General features: G+C 48.2%; 1 protein-coding gene and 1 pseudogene across 4 annotated transcripts in view; one reads left to right on the forward strand and one right to left on the reverse strand.

Annotated features, from left to right (window-relative positions):
- Window positions 1-23,310, forward strand: part of MAVS (mitochondrial antiviral signaling protein) — a 40,440-nt gene extending 17,130 nt beyond the window's left edge. Inside the window, exons 2-9 of one of the 4 annotated variants that reach the window (XM_059897267.1) lie at window positions 10,997-11,083; window positions 11,201-11,258; window positions 15,265-15,455; window positions 16,394-16,568; window positions 17,873-18,045; window positions 18,770-18,926; window positions 20,825-21,336; window positions 22,219-23,310. In XM_059897267.1, the coding sequence (XP_059753250.1) occupies window positions 15,339-15,455; window positions 16,394-16,568; window positions 17,873-18,045; window positions 18,770-18,926; window positions 20,825-21,336; window positions 22,219-22,668 (1,584 nt within the window). In that variant the 5' untranslated portion in view covers window positions 10,997-11,083; window positions 11,201-11,258; window positions 15,265-15,338 and the 3' untranslated portion in view covers window positions 22,669-23,310. Of the gene's footprint in view, window positions 1-10,996; window positions 11,259-15,264; window positions 15,456-16,393; window positions 16,569-17,872; window positions 18,046-18,769; window positions 18,927-20,824; window positions 21,337-22,218 lie in introns of those variants that run through there. The other 3 variants (XM_059897264.1, XM_059897263.1, XM_059897266.1) reach the window with 3 other exon arrangements.
- Window positions 2,466-3,832, reverse strand: LOC132348776 (protein transport protein Sec61 subunit alpha-like; annotated as a pseudogene).
- Window positions 23,311-24,105: the final 795 nt, after the last annotated feature.

Genomic DNA, 24,105 nt, shown 5'->3' on the forward strand with positions numbered 1-24,105 from the left:
CGACCTGTGGTATAGATCACTCTCTGGACTTGCCTTTCCCCTAATAAATGGACAATGATCAATAAATTTTATTCATGAAATAGGGTGGGATGCAATCAACAGTAAAAGATAATATAAATAGCTGGATAGAGTCAAAAGATGATTTTTAAATTTTATTTCACTTAAAAATTTTCATTTTCAAATAATTTCAAACTTACAAAACAGTTGCAAAAATAATACAAATGTTTACATCTTACGTAACAATGTACAAATGTACAATGTACAAATGTACAATGTACAATGTACAAATGTACAATGACCAAAACCAGAAAATTAACCGTAACAGAATATTAACTAATCCAAAGGCCTTAGTAAGAGTTCATCATTTGTCCCACTGATGTCCTTTTTCAGTTTCAGGGTCCAACCCAGAATCCCACATTGCTTTTAGTTGTTATGTTTCTTTATTCTCCTTTAATCTGGAGCAGTTCCTCAGTCTTTCCTTGTCTTTCATGGCCTTCCCATTTTTGGAGAGTTACTCTATAGATCAGTGCTGTCCAATACAACTTAAAAAAAAACTGGCCAATAGAACTTTCTGTGATGATAGAAATACTCTATATCTATGCTGTCCAATATGATAGTCATTAGCCACATGAAAATAGCATTTGAAATGTGGCTAGTGGGGCTGAGGAACTGAATTTCACATTTTATTTAATTTTAATTAAAATAGCTATATGTGGCAAGTGGCTACGGTATTGTATAAGACAGCTGTTGAATGTTCCTTATTTGGGGTTTCCTCAGATTATGAGTTTTAGCAAGAATACCATAGATGTGATGTTGTGCCCTCTTTTGGTTCCCTAAAAAAGGTGGCAGGAAACTACCTAGACCTGGATTTTTATTGTGGCAAAATATACATAATGTAAAATTTACCATTTTAACCAGTTTTAATCGTAAAGTTCTGGGGCATTAAATACATTTACATTGTGCATTCATCACCATCATCCATTCCAGAACTTTTTCCTCTTCCCCAGCTGAAACTCTCTACCCATTAGACACTAACTCTCCATTCTCCATTGCCTCAAGTCCCTGGCAATCACCATTCTACTTTCTACTCTGTGAACTTGACTACTCTAGATCCCTTATGTAAGTGGAGTCATACAGTTGTCCTTTTGTGACTGGCTTATTTCACTTAGTATAATGCTGTCAGAGTTCATCCATGTTATAGCATATGTTAGAATTTTCATCCTTTTTAAGGCTGAATCATATTCCATTGTATGTATATACTATATTTTGTTCTATCCACTCATCCATCAATAGACATTTGGGTTGCTTCTCCCTTGTGGCTATTGTGAATAATGCTGCTATGGACATGGGTGTACTGTTTGAGTCCCTGCTTTCATTTCTTTGGGTGTATATCTAGAAGTGGAATTCCTAGATCATAATGTAATTCTGTTTTTACTTTCTAAAAAATTTTTAAATTAAATTTTATTTTTTTTATTAAATAAAAATTTATTGTCTACTCTTTACACTCATGTTGCTGCTATAAAGTACGACAACATACACAGATTCCTAGCATGAATTACTCATTGCTCACCCCCACTGAACTACAGACATTGCTTGAGAATTAGATCTTTGCTTTAGGGATTTAAAAAAAAAAAAAAATTGGAGCATAGTATCTTGAAAAGTATTCTCAAGTGACGTGTTGGAATTCGAAGGCATAGCCAATACAGTAAAACAGCACCGACTGTGCTGTCCCTGGGAGGAAAGGCGAATGGAAAACAGGCAGAGTAATTATAAGCAGTTGTTTCTGGTGACAGATGTGACTCTGAAAGCTTGATTCTGCCCATCTGGGCTAAGTGGCTACTTTGAGGAGGAACAAATAAAACGGGGGAGGGTGGGAACGTGGATACTATGAGTTAAAAAAGTATAAAAAGTAATTAATTATATCTAAAATATAGATTAGATATAAATGATCCAGAACTCATTAAATAAGCTCAAAAATACTGTAAAGTGGCAATTTGAACTACATTTATTTTTAAACAAGTGGGGGGAATACTAAGTGTCTTGAATGTTGTGTGCAAAACTGATCCACATCACCATCTCACCGTCACAACTGGACATGGCAAGGCGGGTGCATTGGTTTCCAGCATCACAGGCAACACTGCATGTAGGTTTTTTAATGAATAATGTAAACTTCAGTGTTAAGGCAGCTGGTACTAACGCTGCACACAGGCTTAGCTCCGTGCCCATTTCAGGAATGAGACCGTCAGCACTTGAAAACAAACTGAGAGAAGAAAAGGGGAACCAACATTATCTGACAAAAACAATGTGTCAAAATATTTTCCCTTTCACACACACAAAAAGAAAAACACGTTTAGATAAACAAAGCACCCATCCCGCCAACTTCAGCCTGTTCCTTAACAAATATTTCAAAATACTGATCAATAATAGTGACTGCAGTATTTCAAAATACTGATCAATAATAGTGACTAAATTCCAGTGCCCGAGCCGATGGCCCCAAGGAAGTCAGCCAACACCGACAGGGTGCCGATGCACAAGCCCCCAAACGCAGCCACCGTGGGGATGTACCTATTAAGCTCATGAACCATAGAGGTATCCCTGTGGCCCCTCATTACCATTTGCTGTTTTTTAAGCTGTTTAGCTACATCTTTGGCTGAGGAACCAGACACCTCTATCCACATCTTAGAAAAGAATGCACATGATCCCAACATGAAGATGATACAAACAACCACATGGACAGGATCCTCAAATATGGCGCCCATGGACTCAGGAGGAGAAAGGTAGTAACAAAGGCCCCCCACTGGGTAAGAATGAGCAGGTCCTCCCCCACTGACATCAGCCCACTGTCCTAGTAAATTTACTAAAAAGTTGCCACTAAATCCAACTGACAGCATCTGGGAAATAACATACAGGTTGGACACCAGGGCCGACTGCAGGATGATGGGGATGTTGGAGGTGTAGAAGAGCTTGAAGGGGTAGCTGCTGTACTGCCCTTGGTACCGGGCCGACTTAATGGGCAGGTCCACACAAAATCCCTGAAAATATATAACAACAGCAAACACGAAAACTGTAGCAATGAGGTTCATGAGACTGGGTAAATTCTGACGATAGAAAGCCTCCCTTAGAGCTCAAACTTTGTCCTGGTGGCCAGTAAATGAAAGAGAACTATGACTGCACCCTCAAACTCGGTACCTCTGCCAGCGTTAATGGTAGTGGGACTAAAGGCCTTCCAGACAATGGTTTCACAGATGTTGGTGGCAATAAAGAGGGAAATCCCAGACCCCAAGCTGTAACCCTTCTGTAGCAGCTCATCTAACAGCAGCACAATCAAACCAGCAACAAACAACTGAATGATGATAAGGAGACAGATTCCAGCACCCCTTTCAGCAGGATTCCCGTACATGCCCGTCATGACATACACAATGGCTTGCCCAATGGTAATGATCATACCAAATAGTTTCTGGGCTCCATTGAATAGAGCTCTATCTTTGGGTGTATCTCCAACTTCAATGATTTTGGCTCCAGCTAACAACTGCATAATCAAACCAGATGTTACAATTGGGGAGATACCCAATTCCATTAACGTTCCTCTGTGGGATGCAAGAATAACTCTCATCCAGTAGAAAGGATCTGCAGAATCTGATTACATGATTCCAAATAGTGGTATCTGACAACATACTAAGAAGATGAAGAGGGTTATAGCAGTCCATAGTACCTTCTCTCCAAACTTGATTTTCCTTTCAGGTTTCTGAATTTCTGGTAGAACTGCACAGAAAGGTTTGATAACTTCTAAAAATTTGATGCCCATGGTGGCGGCTAGGGCGGCCGGGCTGGGCCCTGCTACCTTGGCGTGGCCTTCGCTCGGATCCCGTGGCTCGGGCCTCAGGGCCCACTCCCGACACGCTCCAGCCTGTCCCGCCTATTTTTACTTTTTTGAGGAACTGCCGTACTGTTTTCCATAGCAGCTGCACCATTTCACATTCCCACCAGAAATGTATAAAGCTTCCAATTTCTCCATATCCTTGCTGACACCTCATTTCGTTTGTTTGTTCTATAATAGCTGGTTGATATTTGCTCTAGACTGAATGTTCTTGTCCACTCCACCTCCCATTGATATATTGAAAACTTATCCCCAATGTGATGGTATTTGGAGGTGGGGTCTTTGGGAGGTGATTAGATCATAAGGGTGAAGCCCTCATGAATAGAATTAGCGGTTTTTTTTTTGAATTTTATTTATTTTTTATACAGCAGGTTTATTAGTCATCCACTTTATACACATCAGTGTATACATGTCAATCCCAATCTCCCAGTTCATCACACCACCCCCTCCCCACCCCCTCCCCACCCCCCACCGCTTTCCCCCCATGGTGTCCATACGTTTGTTCCCTACATCTGTGTCGCAATTTCTGCCCTGCAAACCAGTTCATCTGTACCATTTTTCTAGGTTCCACATATATGCGTTAATATACGATATTTGTTTTTCCCTTTCTGACTTACTTCACTCTGTATGACAGTCTCTAGATCCATCCACATCTCTGCAAATGACCCAATTTCGTTCCTTTTATGGCTGAGTAATATTCCACTGTATATATGTACCACATCTTCTTTATCCAGTCATCTGTCGATGGGCATTTAGGTTGCTTCCATGACCTGGCTATTGTTAATAGTGCTGCAATGAACATTGGGGTGCATGTGTCTTTTTGAATTATGGTTTTCTCTGGGTATATGCCCAGTAGTGGGATTGCTGGATCATATGGTAATTCTATTTTTAGTTTTTTAAGGAACCTCTATACTGTTCTCCATAGTTGCTGTATCAATTTACATTCCCACCAACAGTGCAAGAGGGTTCCCTTTTCTCCACACCCTCTCCAGCATTTGTTGTTTGTAGATTTTCTGATGATGCCCATTCTAACCGGTGTGAGGTGATACCTCATTGTAGTTTTAATTTGCATTTCTCTAATCATTAGTGATGTTGAGCAGCTTTTCATGTGCTTCTTGGCCATCTGTATATCTTCTTTGGAGAAATGTCTATTTAGGTCTTCTGCCCATTTTTGGATTGGGTTGTTTTTTTGTTTGTTTGTTTTTTTGTTTGTTTTTTTAATATTGAGCTGCATGAGGTGTTTATATATTTTGGAGATGAATCCTTTGTCCGTTGATTCGTTTGTGAATATTTTCTCCCATTCTGAGGGTTGTCTTTCCGTCTTGTTTATGGTTTCCTTTGCTGTGCAAAAGCTTTTAAGTTTCATTAGGTCCCATTTGTTTATTTTTGTTTTTATTTCCATTACTCTAGGAGGTGGATCAAAAAAGATCTTGCTGTGATTTATGCCAAAGAGTGTTCTGCGTATGTTTTCCTCTAAGAGTTTTATAGTATCCACTCTTACATTTAGGTTTTTAATCCATTTTGAGTTTATTTTTGTGTATGGTGTTTGGGAGTGTTCTAATTTCATTCTTTTACATGTAGCTGCCCAGTTTTCCCAGCACCACTTATTGAAGAGACTGTCTTTTCTCCATTGTATATCCTTGCCTCCTTTGTCATGGATTAGTTGACCATAGGTGCATGGATTTATCTCTGGGCTTTCTATCTTGTTCCATTGATCTATATTTCTGTTTTTGTGCCAGTACCATATTGTCTTGATTACTGTAGCTTTGTAGCATAGTCTGAAGTCAGGGAGTCTGATTCCTCCAGCTCTGCTTTTTTCCCTCAAGGCTGCTTTGGCTATTCGGGGTCTTTTGTGTCTCTATACAAATTTTAAGATTTTTTGTTCTAGTTCTGTAAAAAATGCCATTGGTAATTTGATAGGGATTGCATTGAATCTGTAGATTGCTTTGGGTAATGTAGTCATTTTCACAATATTGATTCTTCCAGTCCAAGAACATGGTATATCTCTCCATCTGTTGGTATCATCTTTAATTTCTTTCATCAGTGTCTTATAGTTTTCTGCATACAGGTCTTTTGTCTCCCTAGGTAGGTTTATTCCTAGGTATTTTATTCTTTTTGTTGCAATGGTAAATGGGAGTGTTTCCTTAATTTCTCTTTCAGATTTTTCATCATTAGTATATAGGAATGCAAGAGATTTCTGTGCATTAATTTTGTATCCTGCTACTTTACCAAATTCATTGATTAGCTCTAGTAGTTTTCTGGTGGCATCTTTAGGATTCTCTATGTATAGTATCATGTCAGCTGCAAACAGTGACAGTTTTACTTCTTCTTTTCCAATTTGTATTCCTTTTATTTCTTTTTCTTCTCTGATTGCCATGGCTAGGACTTCCAAAACTATGTTGAATAATAGTGGTGAGAGTGGACATCCTTGTCTTGTTCTTGATCTTAGAGGAAATGCTTTCAGTTTTTCGCCATTGAGAATGATGTTTGCTGTGGGTTTGTCATATACGGCCTTTATTATGTTGAGGTAGGTTCCCTGTATGCCCACTTTCTGGAGAGTTTTTATCATAAATGGGTGTTGAATTTTGTCAAAAGCTTTTTCTGCATCTATTGAGATGATCATATGGTTTTTCTCCTTATTTTTGACTGCACTGGGTCTTCATTGCTGCGCATGGACGTTCTTTAGTTGCAGCGAGTGGGGGCCACTCTTCGTTGCAGTGTGCGGGCTTCTCACTGTGGTGGCTTCTCTTGTTGCAGAGCATGGGCTCTAGGCGCGCGGGCTTCAGTAGTTCTGGCATGTGGGCTCAGTAGTTGTGGCTTGCAGGCTTAGTTCCTCCATGGCATGTAGGATCTTCCCGGACCAGGGCTCGAACCCATGTCCCCTGCATTGGCAGGTGGATTCTTTTTTTTAAACATCTTTATTGGAGTATAGTTGCTTTACAATGGTGTGTTAGTTTCTGCTGTATAACAAAGTGAATCAGCTATACATATACATATATCCCCATATCTCCTCCCTCTTGCATCTCCCTCCCACCCTTTCTATCCCACCCCTCTAGGTGGACACAGGGCACCGGGCTGATCTCCCTGTGCTATGTGGCTGCTTCCCACTAGCTATTTTACATTTGGTAGTGTATATGTGTCCATGCCACTGTCTCACTTCGTCCCAGCTTACCCTTCCCCCTCCCTGTGTCCTCAAGTCCATTCTCTATGTCTGCATCTTTATTCCTGTCCTGCCCCTAGGTTCTTCGGAACCTTTTTTTTTTTTTTTTAGCTTCCATATATATGTGCTAATATACGGTATTTTTTTCTCTTTCTGACTTACTGCACTCTGTATGACAGTCTCTAGGTCCATCCACCTCACTATAAATAACTCAATTTCATTTCTTTTTATGGCTGAGTTATATTCCATTGTATATATGTGCCACATCTTCTTTCCCCATTCATCTGTCGATGGACACTTAGGTTGCTTCCATGTCCTGGCTATTGTAAATAGAGCTGCAATGAACATTGTGGTACATGACTCTTTTTGAATTATGGTTTTCTCAGGGTATATGCCCAGTACTGGGATTGTTTGGTCGTATGGTAGTTCTATTTTTAGTTTTTTGAGGATCCTCCATACTGTTCTCCATAGTGGCTGTATCAATTTACATTCCCACCAGCAGTGCAAGAGGGTTCCCTTTTCTCCACACCCTCTCCAGCATTTATTGTTTGTAGATTTTTTGATGATGGCCATTCTGACCAGTGTGAGGTGATACCTCATTGTAATTTTGATTTGCATTTCTCTAATGATTAGTGATGTTGAGCATCCTTTCATGTGTTTGTTGGCAATCTGTGTATCTTCTTTGGAGAAATGTCTATTTAGGTCTTCTGCCCATTTTTGCATTGGGTTTTTTTTTTTTTAAATTATTATTTATTTATTTATTGGCTGTGTTGGGTCTTCGTTGCTGTGCATGGGCCTTCTCTAGTTGCGGTGAGTGGGGGCTACTTTTCCTTGCAGTGTGTGGACTTCCGATTGTCGTGGCTTCTCTTGTTGCAGAGCACGGGCTCTAGGCGCGCGGGCTTCAGTAGTTGTGGCTCGCGGGCTCTAGAGTGCAGGCTCAGTAGTTGTGGTGCATGGGCTTAGTTGCTCTGCGGCATGTGAGATCTTCCCAGGCCAGGGCTCGAACCCGTGTCTCCTACATTGGCAGGCGGATTCTTAACCACTGTGCCACCAGGGAAGCCCTGTTTGTTTTTTTGATATTGAGCTGCATGAGCTGCTTGTATATTTTGGATATTAATCCTTTGTCAGTTGCTTCGTTTGCAAATATTTTCTCCCTTTCTGAGGGTTGTCTTTTCATCTTGTTTATGGTTTCCTTCGCTGTGCAAAAGCTTTTAAGTTTCATTAGGTCCCATTTATTTATTTTTGTTTTTATTTCCATTTCTCTAGGAGGTGGGTCTAAAAGGATCTTTCTGTGAGTTATGTCATGGAGTGTTCTGCCTATGTTTTCCTCTAAGAGTTTTATAGTGTCTGGCCTTACATTTAGGTCTTTAATCCATTTTGAGTTTATTTTTGTGTATGGTGTTAGGGAGTGTTCTAATTTCATTCTTTTACATGTAGCTGTCCAGTTTTCCCAGCACCACTTACTGAAGAGGCTGCCTTTTCTCCATTGTATATTCTTGCCTCCTTTATCAAAGATAAGGTGACCATATGTGCGTGGGTTTGTCTATGTCAGGCGGATTCTTAAGGACTGCGTCACCAGGGAAGTCCCTAGAATTAGTGCTTTTTTAAGAGAGCTCCCTTGCTCCTTCTGCCTTCTGAGGACACAGTGAGAAGACTGAGTCTGTGAACAAGGAACACAGCCCTTACCAGACGCCTAATCTGTTGGCACCTTGATCTTGGACTTCCCAGCCTCCAGAACTGAGAAATAAATGTTTGTTGTGTAAGCCACCCTGCCTGTGGTATTTTTGTTAGATCAGCCCAAATGCAGTAAGTTAGTATCTCATTGTTTTTTTCAGGAAGCTGTATTTTTTAAAGCCCTGCAAGGTCCAGCAAAGACAGAGGGGGACAACTGCATTTGGAAGTCAGTCACCATACTCCCAATGGTCTTCCTGCAAGAATTAGATACGAGGTCACTGAATTTGGGGTGGGTAGCAAGCAGGAGTAAATTCTCAAACTAATCAACATTCACCCTGTCTTGGCTGAGCTGGCTTTATCACAGTTGAGTTCAGGTGTGATGTTAACAACATTTTGTAAATGCTGAATGTTGTGAAATATCCACAGGGTTACTACATAAAGTAATAAAATCTCATCTGAAAGGTGTTCAGGCATCTTTCTACGATTCAGTTTGGGACCACTGATTTTGGAGACAGGTGTGTGCTCAGGCATTTGCAAGTGATCTCAGCCAAACCTGTTAGCCCTCAGTTGTCTGTCTTTTTTTTTTTTACTTTTTAAAATTTAAAAAATTTTTAATTATTTTTTTAAAATTTATTATTTATTTATTTATTTTTGGCTGTGTTGGGTCTTCGTTGCCACGCACTGGCTTTCTCTAGTTGCGGCGAGCGGGGGCTACTCTTCGTTGAGGTGCCCAGGTTTCTCATTGCAGTGGCTTCTCTTGTTGCGGAGCACGGGATCTAGGCGCGTGGGCTTCAGTAGTTGTGGTACGGGGATTCAGTAGTTGTGGCTCGTGGATTCGAGAGTGCAGGCTCAGTAGTTGTGGTACAGGGGCTTAGTTGCTCCGTGGCATGTGGGATCTTTCAGGACCAGGGCTTGAACCCGTGTCCCCTGCATTGGCAGGCGGATTCTTAACCACTGCACCACCAGGGAAGCCCTGTCTTTCTTTTCAAAGTTGCAGTATAAAGTGTAACAACCCTTTTTTTAAAAGAAATTTTTTTGATGTGACCTTTTTTTTTTTTAAGTCTTTATTGAACTTGTCACAACATTGCTTCTGTTCTATGTTTTGGCCTTTTTTTGGCCACGAGGCATGTGGGATCTTAGCTCCCCGACCAGGGATCGAACCCGCACCCCCTGCATTGGAAGGCGAAGTCTTCACCACTGGACCGCCAGGGAAGTCCCTATAAAGTGTAACAATCTTAAGTGTACAGATGATGTATTTTTACATATGTGCAAGCCCAGGTACCCACCACTCACATCAAGATATTGAACATTTCCATCACTCCAGAAGGCTCTCTTGTACCCACTCCTCAACATTCCCCAGAGGTAACCAGTGATATGATTTCTGTTTATGTAGACGAGTTTTGCCTGTTTTTGAACCTTATCATACCTTGTGGCTGGGAACAGACAGCATGTACTTTTTGTGCTGGGCTTGGTTAGCCATGGTGCCCATTCATCCTGGTAAGATTCTTGCATGTTGTATTGATAGTTTTTCACCTTTGTTGTTTTTCACTACTGTGTACACCACAGTTTGTCTCTCCATTCTATTGATGGACATTTGGGTTGTTTCCAGAGTTTGCCTATTGTCAATACAGCCACTATGAACATTATCTATTGTGCATGTTTCCAGGTGGACTCGTAGGTCAACCAGGAGTGGTTGCTGGGTGATAGGGTTGGCATATGTTTAACTTAAGAACTGCCAAACGTTTTTCCAAATCTTTTAATCTCTCTTTAAAATAGGAAAAAATAAACCTCTACCTGGTTATTTTGCGGATACTTAATGGGCCCTAAGGTATTAAGTCTGTACCTGGAACACAGTGGGCACTCAGTAATTGCTGGCCTCTGGCCCAGCAGAGGAAGGGCGAGGCGGTCGGCGAGCACTGCCGTGAGGTACCGCCCAAATGCCCTAAATCATTGAGCGGAGAGGCCTTTCCCACGCAGCACTCAAGGCCCACACCCTGCGAGCCGGGCGAGCCAACCTTGGCGCCCCTGCCCTGCATACAGCTACATGCCCCGATCCTGCCTCCTCAGGTCCAGAATGAGTGTCGCCTGGCTGGGCACTCATACCCTTGTGAACTCTGCGTGACACCGGACATTTATTGAGCACTGACTGTGTGCTTAGGCCCTGGGCGTCCAGGAGCGAACTACATAAAGACCCTCACCCCTCAAATTACTCGGCGGAAGGAGGGGGTAGCCTCGCGTGGGAAGCGTCGGGATCGAGCCCACCACGGTTTCTACTTGGTTTCTAGTCAGACCCTGGGCTTCCCCTGGAAGTTGCTCGAGACGACGAAGGAAAGAAGATCATCTGCTCTTCCGCGCATGCAGTAGGAACCCAGGTCTGTCCCGAGCGCGCGTCCAGAGCCTCGAGGCCCCGCAAACCAAGGCCAAGTGCCCGCCCCCGCTGTCTGCCCAATGGCCGCGCGGCCCTACCCCCAGCCCTTCCCTCCCTGCAGGGGAGGGTTCCCGGCTGTCCGCGACTGGAGGCAGGTCGCCGGGTCGTGGCTACCCAAGGTAAGATCGCCACCTTGGGAGCTCGGTCCTCTGGACTCAGGGCGCACAGATGCCTTTCGGGGAGGTGGTCCGCGGCGCAGGAGCCGAGTGGGACTAGGAGTCCGCTGGGGCGCACGGGGCTTGGGGCGCGCGGGGAGCCGGGAAGAGCAGGTACTAACACACAGGGTGTTCCGGGCAGCGAGAGCTCCGCGCACCGCATCCAGCACCGGGGGCTCGGGAGGTGGGTGGCGCGGGCGCCTGCTCGGGCTGGAGGGGAGGTTGGGCCGGAAGGAGAAGGGCGCTGGCTACTGAGCTCCTCCAGTTGCCCACAGGCCCAGGGTAACTCCCAGGCGAGGCCTAGCCCGGGTGCGCCAATCTCTGGCGGCCGCGCTTTTGGGGGTCGCGGACTGCCGCCCTCCCTTGGATCTTGGCTATTTTCGGTGGTGACACCTGTTCAGAACAGCCTCCCGGTCCTCCGCGGACCTGGGTCTGGCCCAGGAATTCAGGAATAGGAGCTGAGACTGTGAGGCCTCGCCCCTTCCGGGAGGGTGGAGCGCTCTGAACTCAGCTTCTGGTGCAGTCGGGTCAGAATTCTCCTAGACGCGACGGTCAGGAACTCTCCGGCCCACATCTTACCTGAGACCGGAAGGAGGTGCCTGGAAAACACTGGAAAAAACAAAACCGACATTCTCCGTTTGGAGGCTCTCAAAAACATCTGGAAGGACATCTGGAAGGACCTGAGAACCCGGCTGTTGTGGAGGGCAGGGTTAGAACGTCCTCAGACGTGTCCGAAAGATTTCCATATCTCGCAAGAGAAGGGACTAAATAGTGCACCTTCCCAGGCACACTCTCACTTAGCGACCCCCCTCACCCAGGCAGTGGCCTTGGCCCCTCCCGGGGCTTGAAGGCAGGGGGCTGTGTGAGCCTCACTGGCCGCAGGGGTCTCTAAGCCCTGCAAGGTGTATGGTGAGCTGCAATGAGGCAGCAAGTCCTGGGTTCAAATCCTGTTAGGCCACTGGTCAGCTGTGCAACTTGGCATCGCTTGTCCTCTTGGGATTGTGGCAAGAATTAAATGAAAGAAACTTAGGATGTGCCTGCCTATAGTGGACCCTCAATAAATGTGAACAAATATGGGCTTCCTTTCTTTTTGGTTGGACCATTACATACACCCATACTCCCCAAACTCTTTGCCTCAAAGACTGAGGCTGGGATACAGAATGTATCACCTGACTCTCTCTTGGTACTTCCCTGGATCCCATGGGAGGGAAGGAGGGATCTGTTCACCACCACAGAGTTGTTCTTTGCTCATCTTCTGAAGGCTCAGAGGAACCCCGCCCCACCTCTCTGATCCTCTTGATTTCTGTCATTGGTACTCGCCCCACCAGGAATGTAGCACCTGGTGGTTGGTAAAGCAGGTCATGCAGCATGTGGCTATGAGGCTGGTGGGCTGCAGGTAGGCAGGACTACTGCTCCATTTCCCATGTGGCAGGGGACTGGTGGCCTCAACAGCTTCTGGGCACTCTCTACTCTGCAGCACTATCTCTTAGAGGTCCCACCCAAGCTTGACATCCAAGTTTCTACTCCAGCCTGCCCCTCTCTCCTCTGCCCACTTCCCTCCCTGAAAACCACTTTGGACATCCAATAGCATCTCAAGCTTCACTTGTTCAAAATGGAACTCTGGAGTCCTCTCTGCACCACTGCTTCTCCCCCAGACTCTCTGGCTTGCTAAGTGGCACCCTCCATCCACCTAGTGCCTTGATTCTTCTCTCTCCTTCACCTCCCATATCCACAAAATACCAGGAATCCAGCCACCTCTTGTCACCTTCATGGTTACCATCCTGGCCATACCCATCATGTATTCCCTGCTGTGGCCTCCTGACTTGTCTCCCTGCTTCCATCCTGCCCCCTCCCCAGTCCAGGATCCTCACAACCACCACAGAGGTCTTTAACATAAATCAAATAAGTCAAATCAAATAAAATCCTCTCCCTTTCCTGCTCAGAGCCCTCCAGTGGCTCCCTGTTTCACTCCAAATAAAACCCAAAGTCCCTTCTTATAATGCCCTACGTTATTGGCCCTTCTCAACCTCCTTGACTTGAACTCTGCCCCTCCCCCTAGCTTTCTAAACCTGGACAACGCCAATCTACTTTCTATTCTTCAAACATGCCAAGCTTGTTCCACCTTAGGACTTCTTACTTGCTGTGCCCTCTGCCCAAAACACTGATCTTCTTACATTCGAGTTCAGCTCAAATGTCAGTTCAGAAAAGCTTCCCTCCCCATCCCAGTTCAAGCAGCATGCCCTTCTTCAGGGGCTCTGTCTCACCATCTGCTTTATTTTCTCTGTAACCTTTATTACTGTCTGGAATTCTTATTTATGTATATGTTTTCTGATTTGTTATCTGTCCTATTCCAGTGGAATGTAAATTGGATGGTGGCAGAGATCTTGTCTGTCTTATTCCCTGCAGCTCTCTCCCATGAGAAAGGCAAATAAGAAACAAGCAAACAAACAGATCTATAATTGAAAATTGTGTTAAGTGCTACATAAGCAACCTGTGGCAATTGATTGTATTGGGGGTACTTTTAAATTTCAGGCTTATAAGGCTGAACTACTGTATTGTCAAAACAACCTCTCTGAGCCATTTTAGGGGTGAGGACAAGCCTGGAAAAGGCTGATAACTTGCCTGAAGTCACACCCAGAAGTGGAACTCAGCCTCCTACCGAAAAAATATGTATGTAGGGCTTCTCTGGTGGTGCAGTGGTTAAGAATCTGCCTGCCAATGTAGGGGACATGGGTTCGAGCCCTGGTCCGGAAAGATCCCACATGCCGCGCAGCAACTAAGCCCATGCACCACAACTACTGAGCCTGAGCTCTAGAGCCTGTGAGCCACAACTACTGAACCCGCGTGCTACAACTACTGAAGCCCATGCGCCTAGAGCCCGTGATCTGCAACAAGAGGAGCCACCACAATGAGAAGCCTGTGCACCTCAATGAAGAGTAGCCCCCGCTCGCTGCAACTAGAGAAAGCCCGTGTGCAGCAACGAAGACCCACCACAGCCAAAAATAAATAAGATAAATAAATTTTTTTTTTTTAATAAATTTTACGCTTTATTTATTTATTTATGGCTGTGTTGGGTCTTCGTTTCTGTGCGAGGGCTTTCTCCAGTTGCGGCGAGCGGGGGCCCCTCTTCATCGCAGTGCGCGGGCCTCTCACTGTCGCGGCCTCTCTTGTTGCGGAGCACAGGCTCCAGACGCGCAGGCTCAGCAATTGTGGCTCATGGGCCTAGTTGCTCCGCGGCATGTGGGATCTTCCCGGACCAGGGCTCGAACCCATGTCCCCTGCATTGGCAGGCAGACTCTCAACCACTGCGCCACCAGGGAAGCCCAATAAATAAATTTTTAAAAAATTAAAAAAAAATGTGTGTAGCAAGCTTTAATGTAATGGTGGGCCTGCAGTCATGTTCTGGGAAGAACCTGATCCCAGATCCTGAAGACCTCAGTTCTTTGCTCTTCTGCTCACTAGCAAGTCCCCTTAATTCCTTGGTACTTCATTTTCTTCACGGTAAGAATAGGATAGATCCTATTATTATGTTGGGTGCCTTCTCCTCTTCCCCATCCTCTCCCTCCTACCCCTCATCCTCCCTCCCTTTTCTCCTCCTCCTCCTCCCTCTCCTCCCCTTCCCCCTCAGTATACTCCAAAGGAGCAGCACTTCTAGGTGGTGCCCTTTTGCTATCAGAAGCTAGGGGCACATTCAGACCTGGGGATGATGGGGCAGGAGCCAGAGCTCTCCCCAACACTGACCAACCTGCAGGGCAGAAATGGGCCCTAGGTCTTCTAGATCTGATTTTTTTTTTTTTCACCAATTTGTTTTTAGGCAAATTCATTGAGGGCCTCTGAGACTTAGGCAGTAAAATAGGATGATTAAAGAAAAAAGCAAAAATTCCAAAAGAGTTGAAAAAGAAAGAGAGAATTGCCTTTTGTCCAACTCCACTCCCAACTCTGTTGCCATGCGTGGTCTGTTTTCTTCCAGTGTTTTTTCCTCTCTCTCAGTCCATCCACCCTTCATAGGCCAGAGCCCTCTGCCACTTCAGAACCCGGACAGCGATGACGTTTGCTGAGGACAAGACTTATCAGTATATCCGCAACCATCACGGCAATTTTTGCAATATTCATGTTCTGGAGATTCTGCCTTACCTGTCCTGCCTCACAGCAAGTGACCAGGTGAGCCAGGGCGTGACAACCAGGCATGGACTGGGGGCAGGGCTGTGGAATTCAGAGCTTCTCCCAAGCCAGGACCAACTCCTTCCTTCTCTGTTGTCTGTATCTTGCTTCCCATCCTTGACAGTTTTCTAACTTTCAGAATGAAGTGTGGCTCAGGGTGTCCTTTCCAACCTCACTGAGCTCCCTCTTGTGTCATTTTGGTATAGTGCTCCAAAATATGGCACTGAGATTTCTGGGCTTGGGACCCCTCACCCACTTTCATCGGAACCTTCTTTTTCTTTATCTCTTTTGTCCTTGTTCCTGTTTAGTTTCAATTGCAGTCTCCTAGTCATGGGACCCATCCTGGCAGAGAGCTTGTGGCTCAACTTTGAGAGTCTTTGGGAGCCAGACTGTGCTAGCTCCCTCAGCACTTGCTGTGGGCCCCTCGTGAAGTGAGCCCGGCCCCTCCCAGTTTTAGCTGTCCCCACATTGAACCCTGAGGCCTCCCTCTGCTTCCTCCATGCAGATACCGGTGGTGTGTGAGTTTGTGGCTGGTAGGGTTTGGCTCCTCCCTCTTGTATTTTGGTGTTTGTGGGAATACCTTGCCATTTAGTTCTGCAGTAATGTTTTCTGTGGGTTTTTGTTTCTGCTATCTGGTTGCTTGTTTGCATGTGCTAAGCCTCAGTTTCCTCATCAGTAGAGTAAGGGTAATAATAGCATTAAATAAGATAATTCACGCAAAGCCCTGAGCAGAGAGCCTGGGACACACTAAGGCCTATTTCCTGGGCCTTTAAACTTGGGCTCAAACTCTGGCCTTGTCCTGGGCTCTGACTCAGTTTCAGATGGTTGCTTCCATCTTGTAGCTTTCTAGGTACCTCCATCTGCAGCTGTCCCCTCCAGAGTGGGGAGGGGGTCAGGGCTACCAGGCTTGAGCTTGGTGGCGGGGCTGTGTCTTTCAGGACCGACTGCGGGCCTCCTATGAGCGCTGGGGGAACCAGGGCACTCTCTGGGACCTCTTCAACAGCCTTCGGCGGAGGAACGGCTGGGTGCCTTCCTTCATTGGGGCACTGAGGGCCTGTGAACTGTCTAGTCTCGCTGATGAAGTGGACCGAGTCTACCAGAGCAACCTGCTACGTGAGCCTCCCACCTTGGCCCTTCTTCTGGAACTCCTATCTGATTCCCTGGCCTCCACTCTCCCTCTCCTCTCACCCCATACCTACTGTCTTCATCTCTCACCCTCCCTCCCATCACTCCTGGGCAGTGGACAAACCTGAGTGTAGATCCCTGCTTTGCCACTTATTAATCTTTATTAGCCCTTTGGCCAAGCCCCTTCATTCCCTAAGTCTCAGTCTTCTTTGTAAAATGGGGCTAATGGCAACATTTACCTTGTAGGGCTGCAGTGGATACCATGGGATGATGGCATGTTGAGTGCTTAGCTGGGGCTGGGCACCTTCCATGTGCTCAGCAAATGGAGCCTCCTCTAATTTTTGTGGCTGTGACGTTTGCCTTCCACGCTTTTCTCATTTCCTCCTGTCTACTCTCCCTCAGTTCGCCTTTCCTCTCTCAGCTCATCTCTTCTCTCCCCCTCCCTTCACTGTCTCTTCTTTCTTCCTCATGGGCTCCTTCCTTCCTTTCCCCTCATCTCTTCCCCTCCCACTGGTTTCCCCTAGAGCCTCCTTAGCTGCCTCCCACCCCACCAGCTGCCCAGTTATCCCTCAAAGCCCTCTCAATGCTCCCTGCCAGGCCAAGTACTCAGAGGGGGTCTGCTGAGGCCAGGGTCTCAGGGGCTGAGGCAGGAAGAAAATTCACACCAGCCCTATATATATTTCAGACTAGAGACAATTCCTGAGACACTGCTCAGATTTACAGCCTTAAAATATCCCCATGTTTGCCTTTCTTTCTTTTCCTCCCCCTCCCTTCCTCCCTCCCCTCCTTCCTTTCTAACTCATCTCTTCATTTGTGGAGATTACCAGTGATTCCCCCAGATGAAAACAGCTGTGGTAGGGCCAGGCGTGGATGGTGGGGGCAAAGGGGAGGGGCTGAGGAGGAAGCTTTAGGTCAGGGGTCAGTTAGTGGTGAAAGCCACCCACGAGGAGGAGAAGAAAGCCACTGTGTCCCAGAATGCCTGGGGACAGAGAAGTGGTGACTGCTGACACAGTCTGGGTGGTGAGAGGCCTGCGAGGTGCCCCCAACACTCTCCCTTCCCCCACTGCTCCTCCTACCTCTCCTTGTCCTCTCCATCTCCACTCTCCCTCCGATACCTGCCTCCTGCTTTGTGAAGCTGGTCTCCTCTGAGGAGTACTGCCCACGTCAGGATAGAGTTTGATGCTGTGGGGGACTGAGAGCCATGGACCTGGAGTTCTAGGAGCACCCAGGCCTCTCTTGTCACTGAGAGCACCCCAATTCCTCCTTGACATCACAATATCTTTGTCCTTCAGGGAATCCGAACCACTCCCCATCCCCACTGGAGCGGCCATCAGTTTCTGCTGGGGTTCCAGGGCCCTCCACACCTGCTGTGGCCCCCAGCATCCCCTGCAATGGCTACAGAGAGGACGAGCCAAGTTACCCTATGCCTGTCCAGGACACCCAGCCACCAGAGTCCCTGGGAGAGGTGCGTCCTCACGATCTACCTTGAGCCTCCTGCTTTTGTGTTCCTGTCTGCCCACTTCTGCTCACCCAGCCTTCCGGCAGTCCCCCACAAATCATGCCTAATCTCTGCTCAGAACCCCAGGGCTCCCCCAATGTGGATCTTCCCCAGCTCCCAGACTGCCAACCAGGTCTTCACTATGTGGCAGCCCCCACCCCTCTGTCATCAGCCAGCTGTGAGGTCACAATTCTGAGGTCTTTGCAGTGGTCCATGTGAGATGTTGAGCTGGGTCAAGGGATCAGGGGATGACCAGATGAGGGAGAGTGAGGGAGCAGGAGGTGATGGGGTAAGGGGTAGATGGTTGGAGCTGTAATCATTGCCAGTAAAGTTTGGGGGTTAAGATGACTGATTCTATTGGGATAGGATGAGTGGGCAGTGAGGTGTCCAGGAGACACCACTTGGACTTGAAGCCTAAGAAAGGGGTCTGTGCAGTGGCCCCAAAGATGGGGACCTTTCTTTAGGGCCAGACAGATGAATAGGGACCCCCCATGGGATGATTTTCTATGAGGTGGCTTCAAAGTCACCTGCAGATAGAAGTTCTGGCAATGACCAAAGCCGAGGCAAGGGCTTCCTTGGTCCTGTGCTTCATGGCATGGGCTGTGGCCTGTAGGAGCCGTCCCAAGCATAAGCTGCCCTTTGCCAGCTCCTGGGAGAAGCAACTGCCTTATTCATATATTCCTTCGTGCAGAGTTCGAAGAAAGCCCCACAGCCACCCAGCTCTGGGGCTGTCCTCAAGAGGCTGGGTGGCCCCCTGCAGCCCTCGTCTGACATGGTGGCCCTCAGCCCTCTGACCTGCAGTGGACATCAGGAGCAAGACACAGAACTGGGCACTACCCACACAGCAGGTATGCATGGACTCTCGAGTTATAGGGCCTTTCTGACCTCCCAGTGAGGGTAAGGGTTAGAGTTGCCCCTCTGGTTTTCTTGGACAGGAGGCAAAGGTGGTATTCCCCAGGGAAATGAGTTCACCCCAGGGAACAACCCAGTTCCTCAGAGGGCATATTGGTTAGTATTTGCTTGGTAACATACAATCCCAAAATTTAGTAGCTCAAAATACGACTATTTACTTAGCTCATGATTGTGTGGGTCAGCAATTTGGGCTGGCTCAGATGGGCTGAATTCCCTCTTATATACACATCAGTGTACACATAAGCTGTTTACAGCTGTTGGCTGGGGCACCTCAGTTCTCTTCTATGAGTCTCTTACCTTCTAGCAGTCAAGCCCATTTCATATACCTGAGCAGAGTTCTGAGAGAGGGAGAGAGGGCTTCTGGGGCATAGGCTCAAAACTGGCACAGTTTTCCTCCTGCCTCTTTCTGTGGGACAAAGCAAGTTACAAGGCCAGCCCAGCATCAAGGAGTAGAAAGATAGACTCCATCCCTACATGAGAGGACTGACAAGGTCACATTGCAGAGGGCGTGGATACAGGTAGAAGTGAATTAGGGCCATGCCTGCACTATACCAAAGGGACTATGTAGGGATCTGCCAGGACCTGGAGGACAGTGCAAAAGAGTACAGGGCTGGGCCAGCTGTTGTCAGGGAGCACTGCCCTACCCTAAAGGGGTCTCTAGCTCCCAGTGAATCACTAAAACTTTTCAGCCCCCAGAAGAAGTATGTTCTTCATCAGCCAAGGGCCTGGACCCTCACATCAGACATCTCAGGAATATAGTGCTATCTACTCTGATCTCTTGGGCTGGCATCTCTGCACCACTATTTCCCAAACTGTGTTCCACATGACAGTGATGCCCAGCCAGCCCGCAGTGCCCACGGAACAGCCACAAGACACAGGAGCTCAGAGAAGCCACCTTAGTGTTCCATGCTCCTGTCACACCAAACTCTAACCCAAGTATCCTTTTGCACTTTGCATTGTCAGCTTGCTGTGGAACATCTTTTCAAGAAATGCTGCTGTGGACCAGGGAGGCAGAGGGCACTTTGATTTCAGTATGAATATGGACATAGGTCCCATGAGATTCTGTGGTGTTAGCTTTGGGACGGGGGGTGGTGGACATCAGAATCACTCCCGACCTTTGTCAGCTGTAGGGCCAGGCATGTGTGTTCTCAAGAGTTCCATGGTGAATCCTTATGTAGCTGCCTTTATGGACCATCACCACCTACACCCTCCTGCTTCCCCCAGTTCAGACTCTCCTCCCAGGGGTGGCTTTGTCCCTGTACCCCCAAGCCCTTGGGCCTTCTAGAAGATTTGCACACACTGGGGGCTGACAGGGCCTCTGGTGCCACATGACTGGTGTGAGCTCTTCTAAGCAGAGCCATCCTGCTCCTCTTGCCCTGGCCTAGGATTGTTCCTGCTGAGAGGAAAGATGGCAGTGGGAGAAACATCCAGGATTCCACTTGTCTAAGGAGAGGATGGAAGAGGCAGACACAAGAGGAAAGGGGGGTGTCCTAGGCAGGAGAAGAAAAAGCAGAGAGGAAAATTAATAATGATTTTCAAGCTCCTAGACCCTGTTAAAGGGAGGGATCATTTTGCTCTTGTGAGAGAACACGTCAAGGACTGAGGAGGGACAGGACCAAGGATTTATCTGCAACCATTGGGCCTTCAGCCCTGGGAACCAAAGAGACTGTGGAGACTCCTCCATGGGTAGGAGGTTGGGAGGCTTGGATGCAATAGGGATGGTGTGAGCTGGGGCAGAGAGACCCTTCTCCAGCCCTCTGATCCCAAGGCCACTGTGATTTTAGGATAACACTCCCGTGGGTTTGTGTTTCTCATTTTGTTTTGCCACCTGCAGGTGTGGTGTCCAGTTTCACATCATCCTATGGGCCTGTGTCTCCGACTGTCTCCTTCCAGCCCTTGGTCCGTTCTACCCCCAGGGCAAGCCGCTTGCCTGGACCCCCAGTGTCAGCTCCATCTATTGGCACCTCCTCCTCCACTGGCTTGGCATCTGCAGGAGGTGCTGCTGACCAGGCTGAAGATACCATCTGCTCCAGCGGGGCAGGGGTGCCCACCAACTCTTCGACTGCCAGCACAGTGCCCTCCAAGGTGCCCACCAACTCAGCATTTGGCAGCACAGTGTCTTCCAAGTTGTCCACCAGCTTGAAGCCCCCTGGTGCAATGCCCACTAATGTGCTCACCAGTTTAGCACCATCCAAATTGCCCATCAACTCAGTGCGTTCTGGCATGGTGCCACCCAAAGTGCCTACTGGCTTGGTGCCTGACCACAGGAAACATATGTGCACGGTGCCCAGAAAGCTGCCTGCCAACACAGGGCCCACCATCAGGAACAGCAACAGACTCGTGGAGGTGAGTCCTCGCCCCTCCTAGCAGTGATCCAGGCCTCTTCCTTGGACCCTTTCCAGTCTCCATTCTGTCTCCAGCCTAGGCTGGTCCAAGGCTTCTTCTGAGGGCATAGGGACAGCTGAGACCTAGCCTCATCCAGACCTAACACCATGTCCTTTAGAGTAATAATAATCATTAGAGCTCTTAAGTATGAATGCTTCAGGAGGGTCAGGCTTGCTGGGTCACCTCCACTGGTCACATGCATTAACCCATTTAGAGCTCACAGCTCCCTTTTAAGCTCATCAATACTATTTTGCAGGTGAGGAAACATTGAGGGGTAGAGCAGGGTCGCCTGTTTGCCTCGATGCCTTGCTCTTCACTGGGATATCTGGCCTGCCCCACCATGACCAGGGTTTTACAAACTGCAGTCCCAGCCCATCCATCTCTGACCCTAGCAGCCTCCACAGTTGCCTGCTCGGAGCCTGCACGTCTAACCCTACTGCTGCTGTATGTCTGGAAGAACCAAATCCATGGGGCCCCTTGGGTGCATGGCCCAGCCTCTGACCCTGTGGCTGCTTCATGGCCATCAAGCCCAGGCATAATGTCAAAGTAGATGGGGCCACACATGACCAAGTGCTCCCTGGGGTGGGAGTGAGCTCACAGGCAGGCCAGTGAGTAGAGCTTTCAGCCCTGGAGGAGCTCACCACTGATGCTCCTGCAGGGCCTTAGTCCCCTCCTCCCCCACTGTCCTCCTGTACCATCAGTGAGTTGAGTCCCCAAGAGAGGGTTGCCTCACAGCACTATGGGTTGGGAACTGAGGGGTTGGCCTGTTCTGGGAATGGGGCCACCCAACCTGGCTTGTCCCCCACCATCCTCAGTCCCTCCAGTCCCTCCTTTCTTTCCCAGGAGACTCCAGCATCTCCAGGGCCCACAGGTACTGCCACTGGAGGCACCTCGCCATGGCCAGATAGCAGCTCTGACTGCTGGGGATCAGAGCTGGAGCTGAGCAAGCCTGGCAGGCTGATATCCAGAATGGACAGCCAACCATTCTCGGGCTGCTCCGCAGACCTCGCCATCAGCTACAGTAACTCCCTGGGCGTGGGGCCTGACAACGCTCCGGAGGAGAACGAGTACGAGTCGGAGGACACCATTAGGATCCACGGGGGCCCCAGTACCCCCATCCTGGGGGACAGCCCTGGGACACACGCCACCCCAGGATTCCGGGAGGAGGAAGAGTTGGAGGAGTTGCTGGTGGTCAGGACCTTGCCCTGGGCTCCGTGGCTCGGGGTGGCTGTGGCTGGGGTGCTCCTAGCTGCACTCCTGGCCACACTGCACCGGCGGCGTCTACTCCAGTGAAACTCCTGGGCCCTCCCTATCACGCATCTGCTCCCTTTCCCATGGTACATCTGCCTGAGCCACTGAGTTGAGCTGTCCCACCATCCTTGACCCTATCTTGGGGCTGGCAGAGGCTGGGTCAGAGGCAAGGCAGCATTTCCGTCCCAGCTCGTGCCCTTGGTGGCTCCCCCACCATCCTTGGCTTTCTGGGCCCTGGGCTGCCCTGAGTGCTCCAGACCTCGCCCCCCTGGCCATCTGGTTGTTGCCCTTATCCTCTGGAGGAGGTACCCCCGTCTAGGCCTTATCCTTCTTTACCCAAGTGCAAGGATCAGGAGGTGCTGCTGGAGACCGCAGGGGGTCGGAAACATCCCCCATCCTGCCCTGGTCCCTGGCAGCCAATGGGGGGGGGGTAGGGGACCCCATAGAACATCACTCCAGACCCCAGTGGCCCAGCCTCAGGCTATTGCCCCAGGAGCAGTGGAGTGGCCCATCTTCAAGGACTTAGTCCCCTGCCTCTCTGGTTCCCCTCCCCTGCCACACAAGGTTGGGGAGGAGGTCTGGAGATTCCCATGGACCCCTGGGAAGCCTGATCAGGTGCTAGGCCTGAGGACCACCTAAGTGCCCCTCTCCAGCCTTCTCATCCTGGTCTCTGTTCTCTTCAGCTCCGTATGGGAGTTGGAGAGGGAGCACGTGCAGGGCAGAGCTCAGGCCAAGGTTTGGATTTCAGCTCCACCCCTTCTTGGGCTGTGTGGCCTTGGCAGATAATCAGCCTTCTCTGGGCTTGCTTACTCATGTGGACTGTGAGGATCATGGCTCATCCTTCACTGGGTTCTCCTGAGATTGGAGCATACACGTCTTTGTCAAGTGCCTGGTCCAGAGCAGGTGGCCACTAAATGCTTCTCTCACCTCTCCCTGCCCAGCCTGGTAGAGATGAGGGCATGAGAGGCAGAGTGCCCAGTGGGTAAGCGTGCACTCCTGCAGTGTAGGATGGCCTAAGCCTGCATCCCATCTTACTAACTCTGTGCTCTTGGGCAAGCAGTTAACCTCTCTGTGCCTCCGTTTTCTCATCTGTAAAATGGGGATGAATAGTAAAATTTTATGTATAGATATACATGTCCTAGTGTTGTGAGGATTAAATGAATTTATCTATATAAATCTTAGAATGGTTCCTGACATTTCATTTACTAGGGGTGGATACATGTTGTTATTATCTCTATTCAAATGTGGAGGGACTGGAGCACTTGGCCACGCCTTTAGAAGCAGACCCAAACCCTACTGCCTATGCCCCTTTTATATTTGTCCCTTACTTTATTCCATGCATTGGGGAATTGTTGGGGAGTGAGGAGGGAGGCATGTCCACTGGGGCACCTGTGCAGGGTGGGGGCTAGGGTGCCCCCCAGCAGACAGACAGATTGAGGGATATCCTTGTGGGTTCTTTCCCAGCAGCCATTGCTGGAC

This window comes from Balaenoptera ricei, chromosome 15 (assembly GCF_028023285.1).
Source record: "Balaenoptera ricei isolate mBalRic1 chromosome 15, mBalRic1.hap2, whole genome shotgun sequence".
NCBI classification, from domain to species: domain Eukaryota; kingdom Metazoa; phylum Chordata; class Mammalia; order Artiodactyla; family Balaenopteridae; genus Balaenoptera; species Balaenoptera ricei.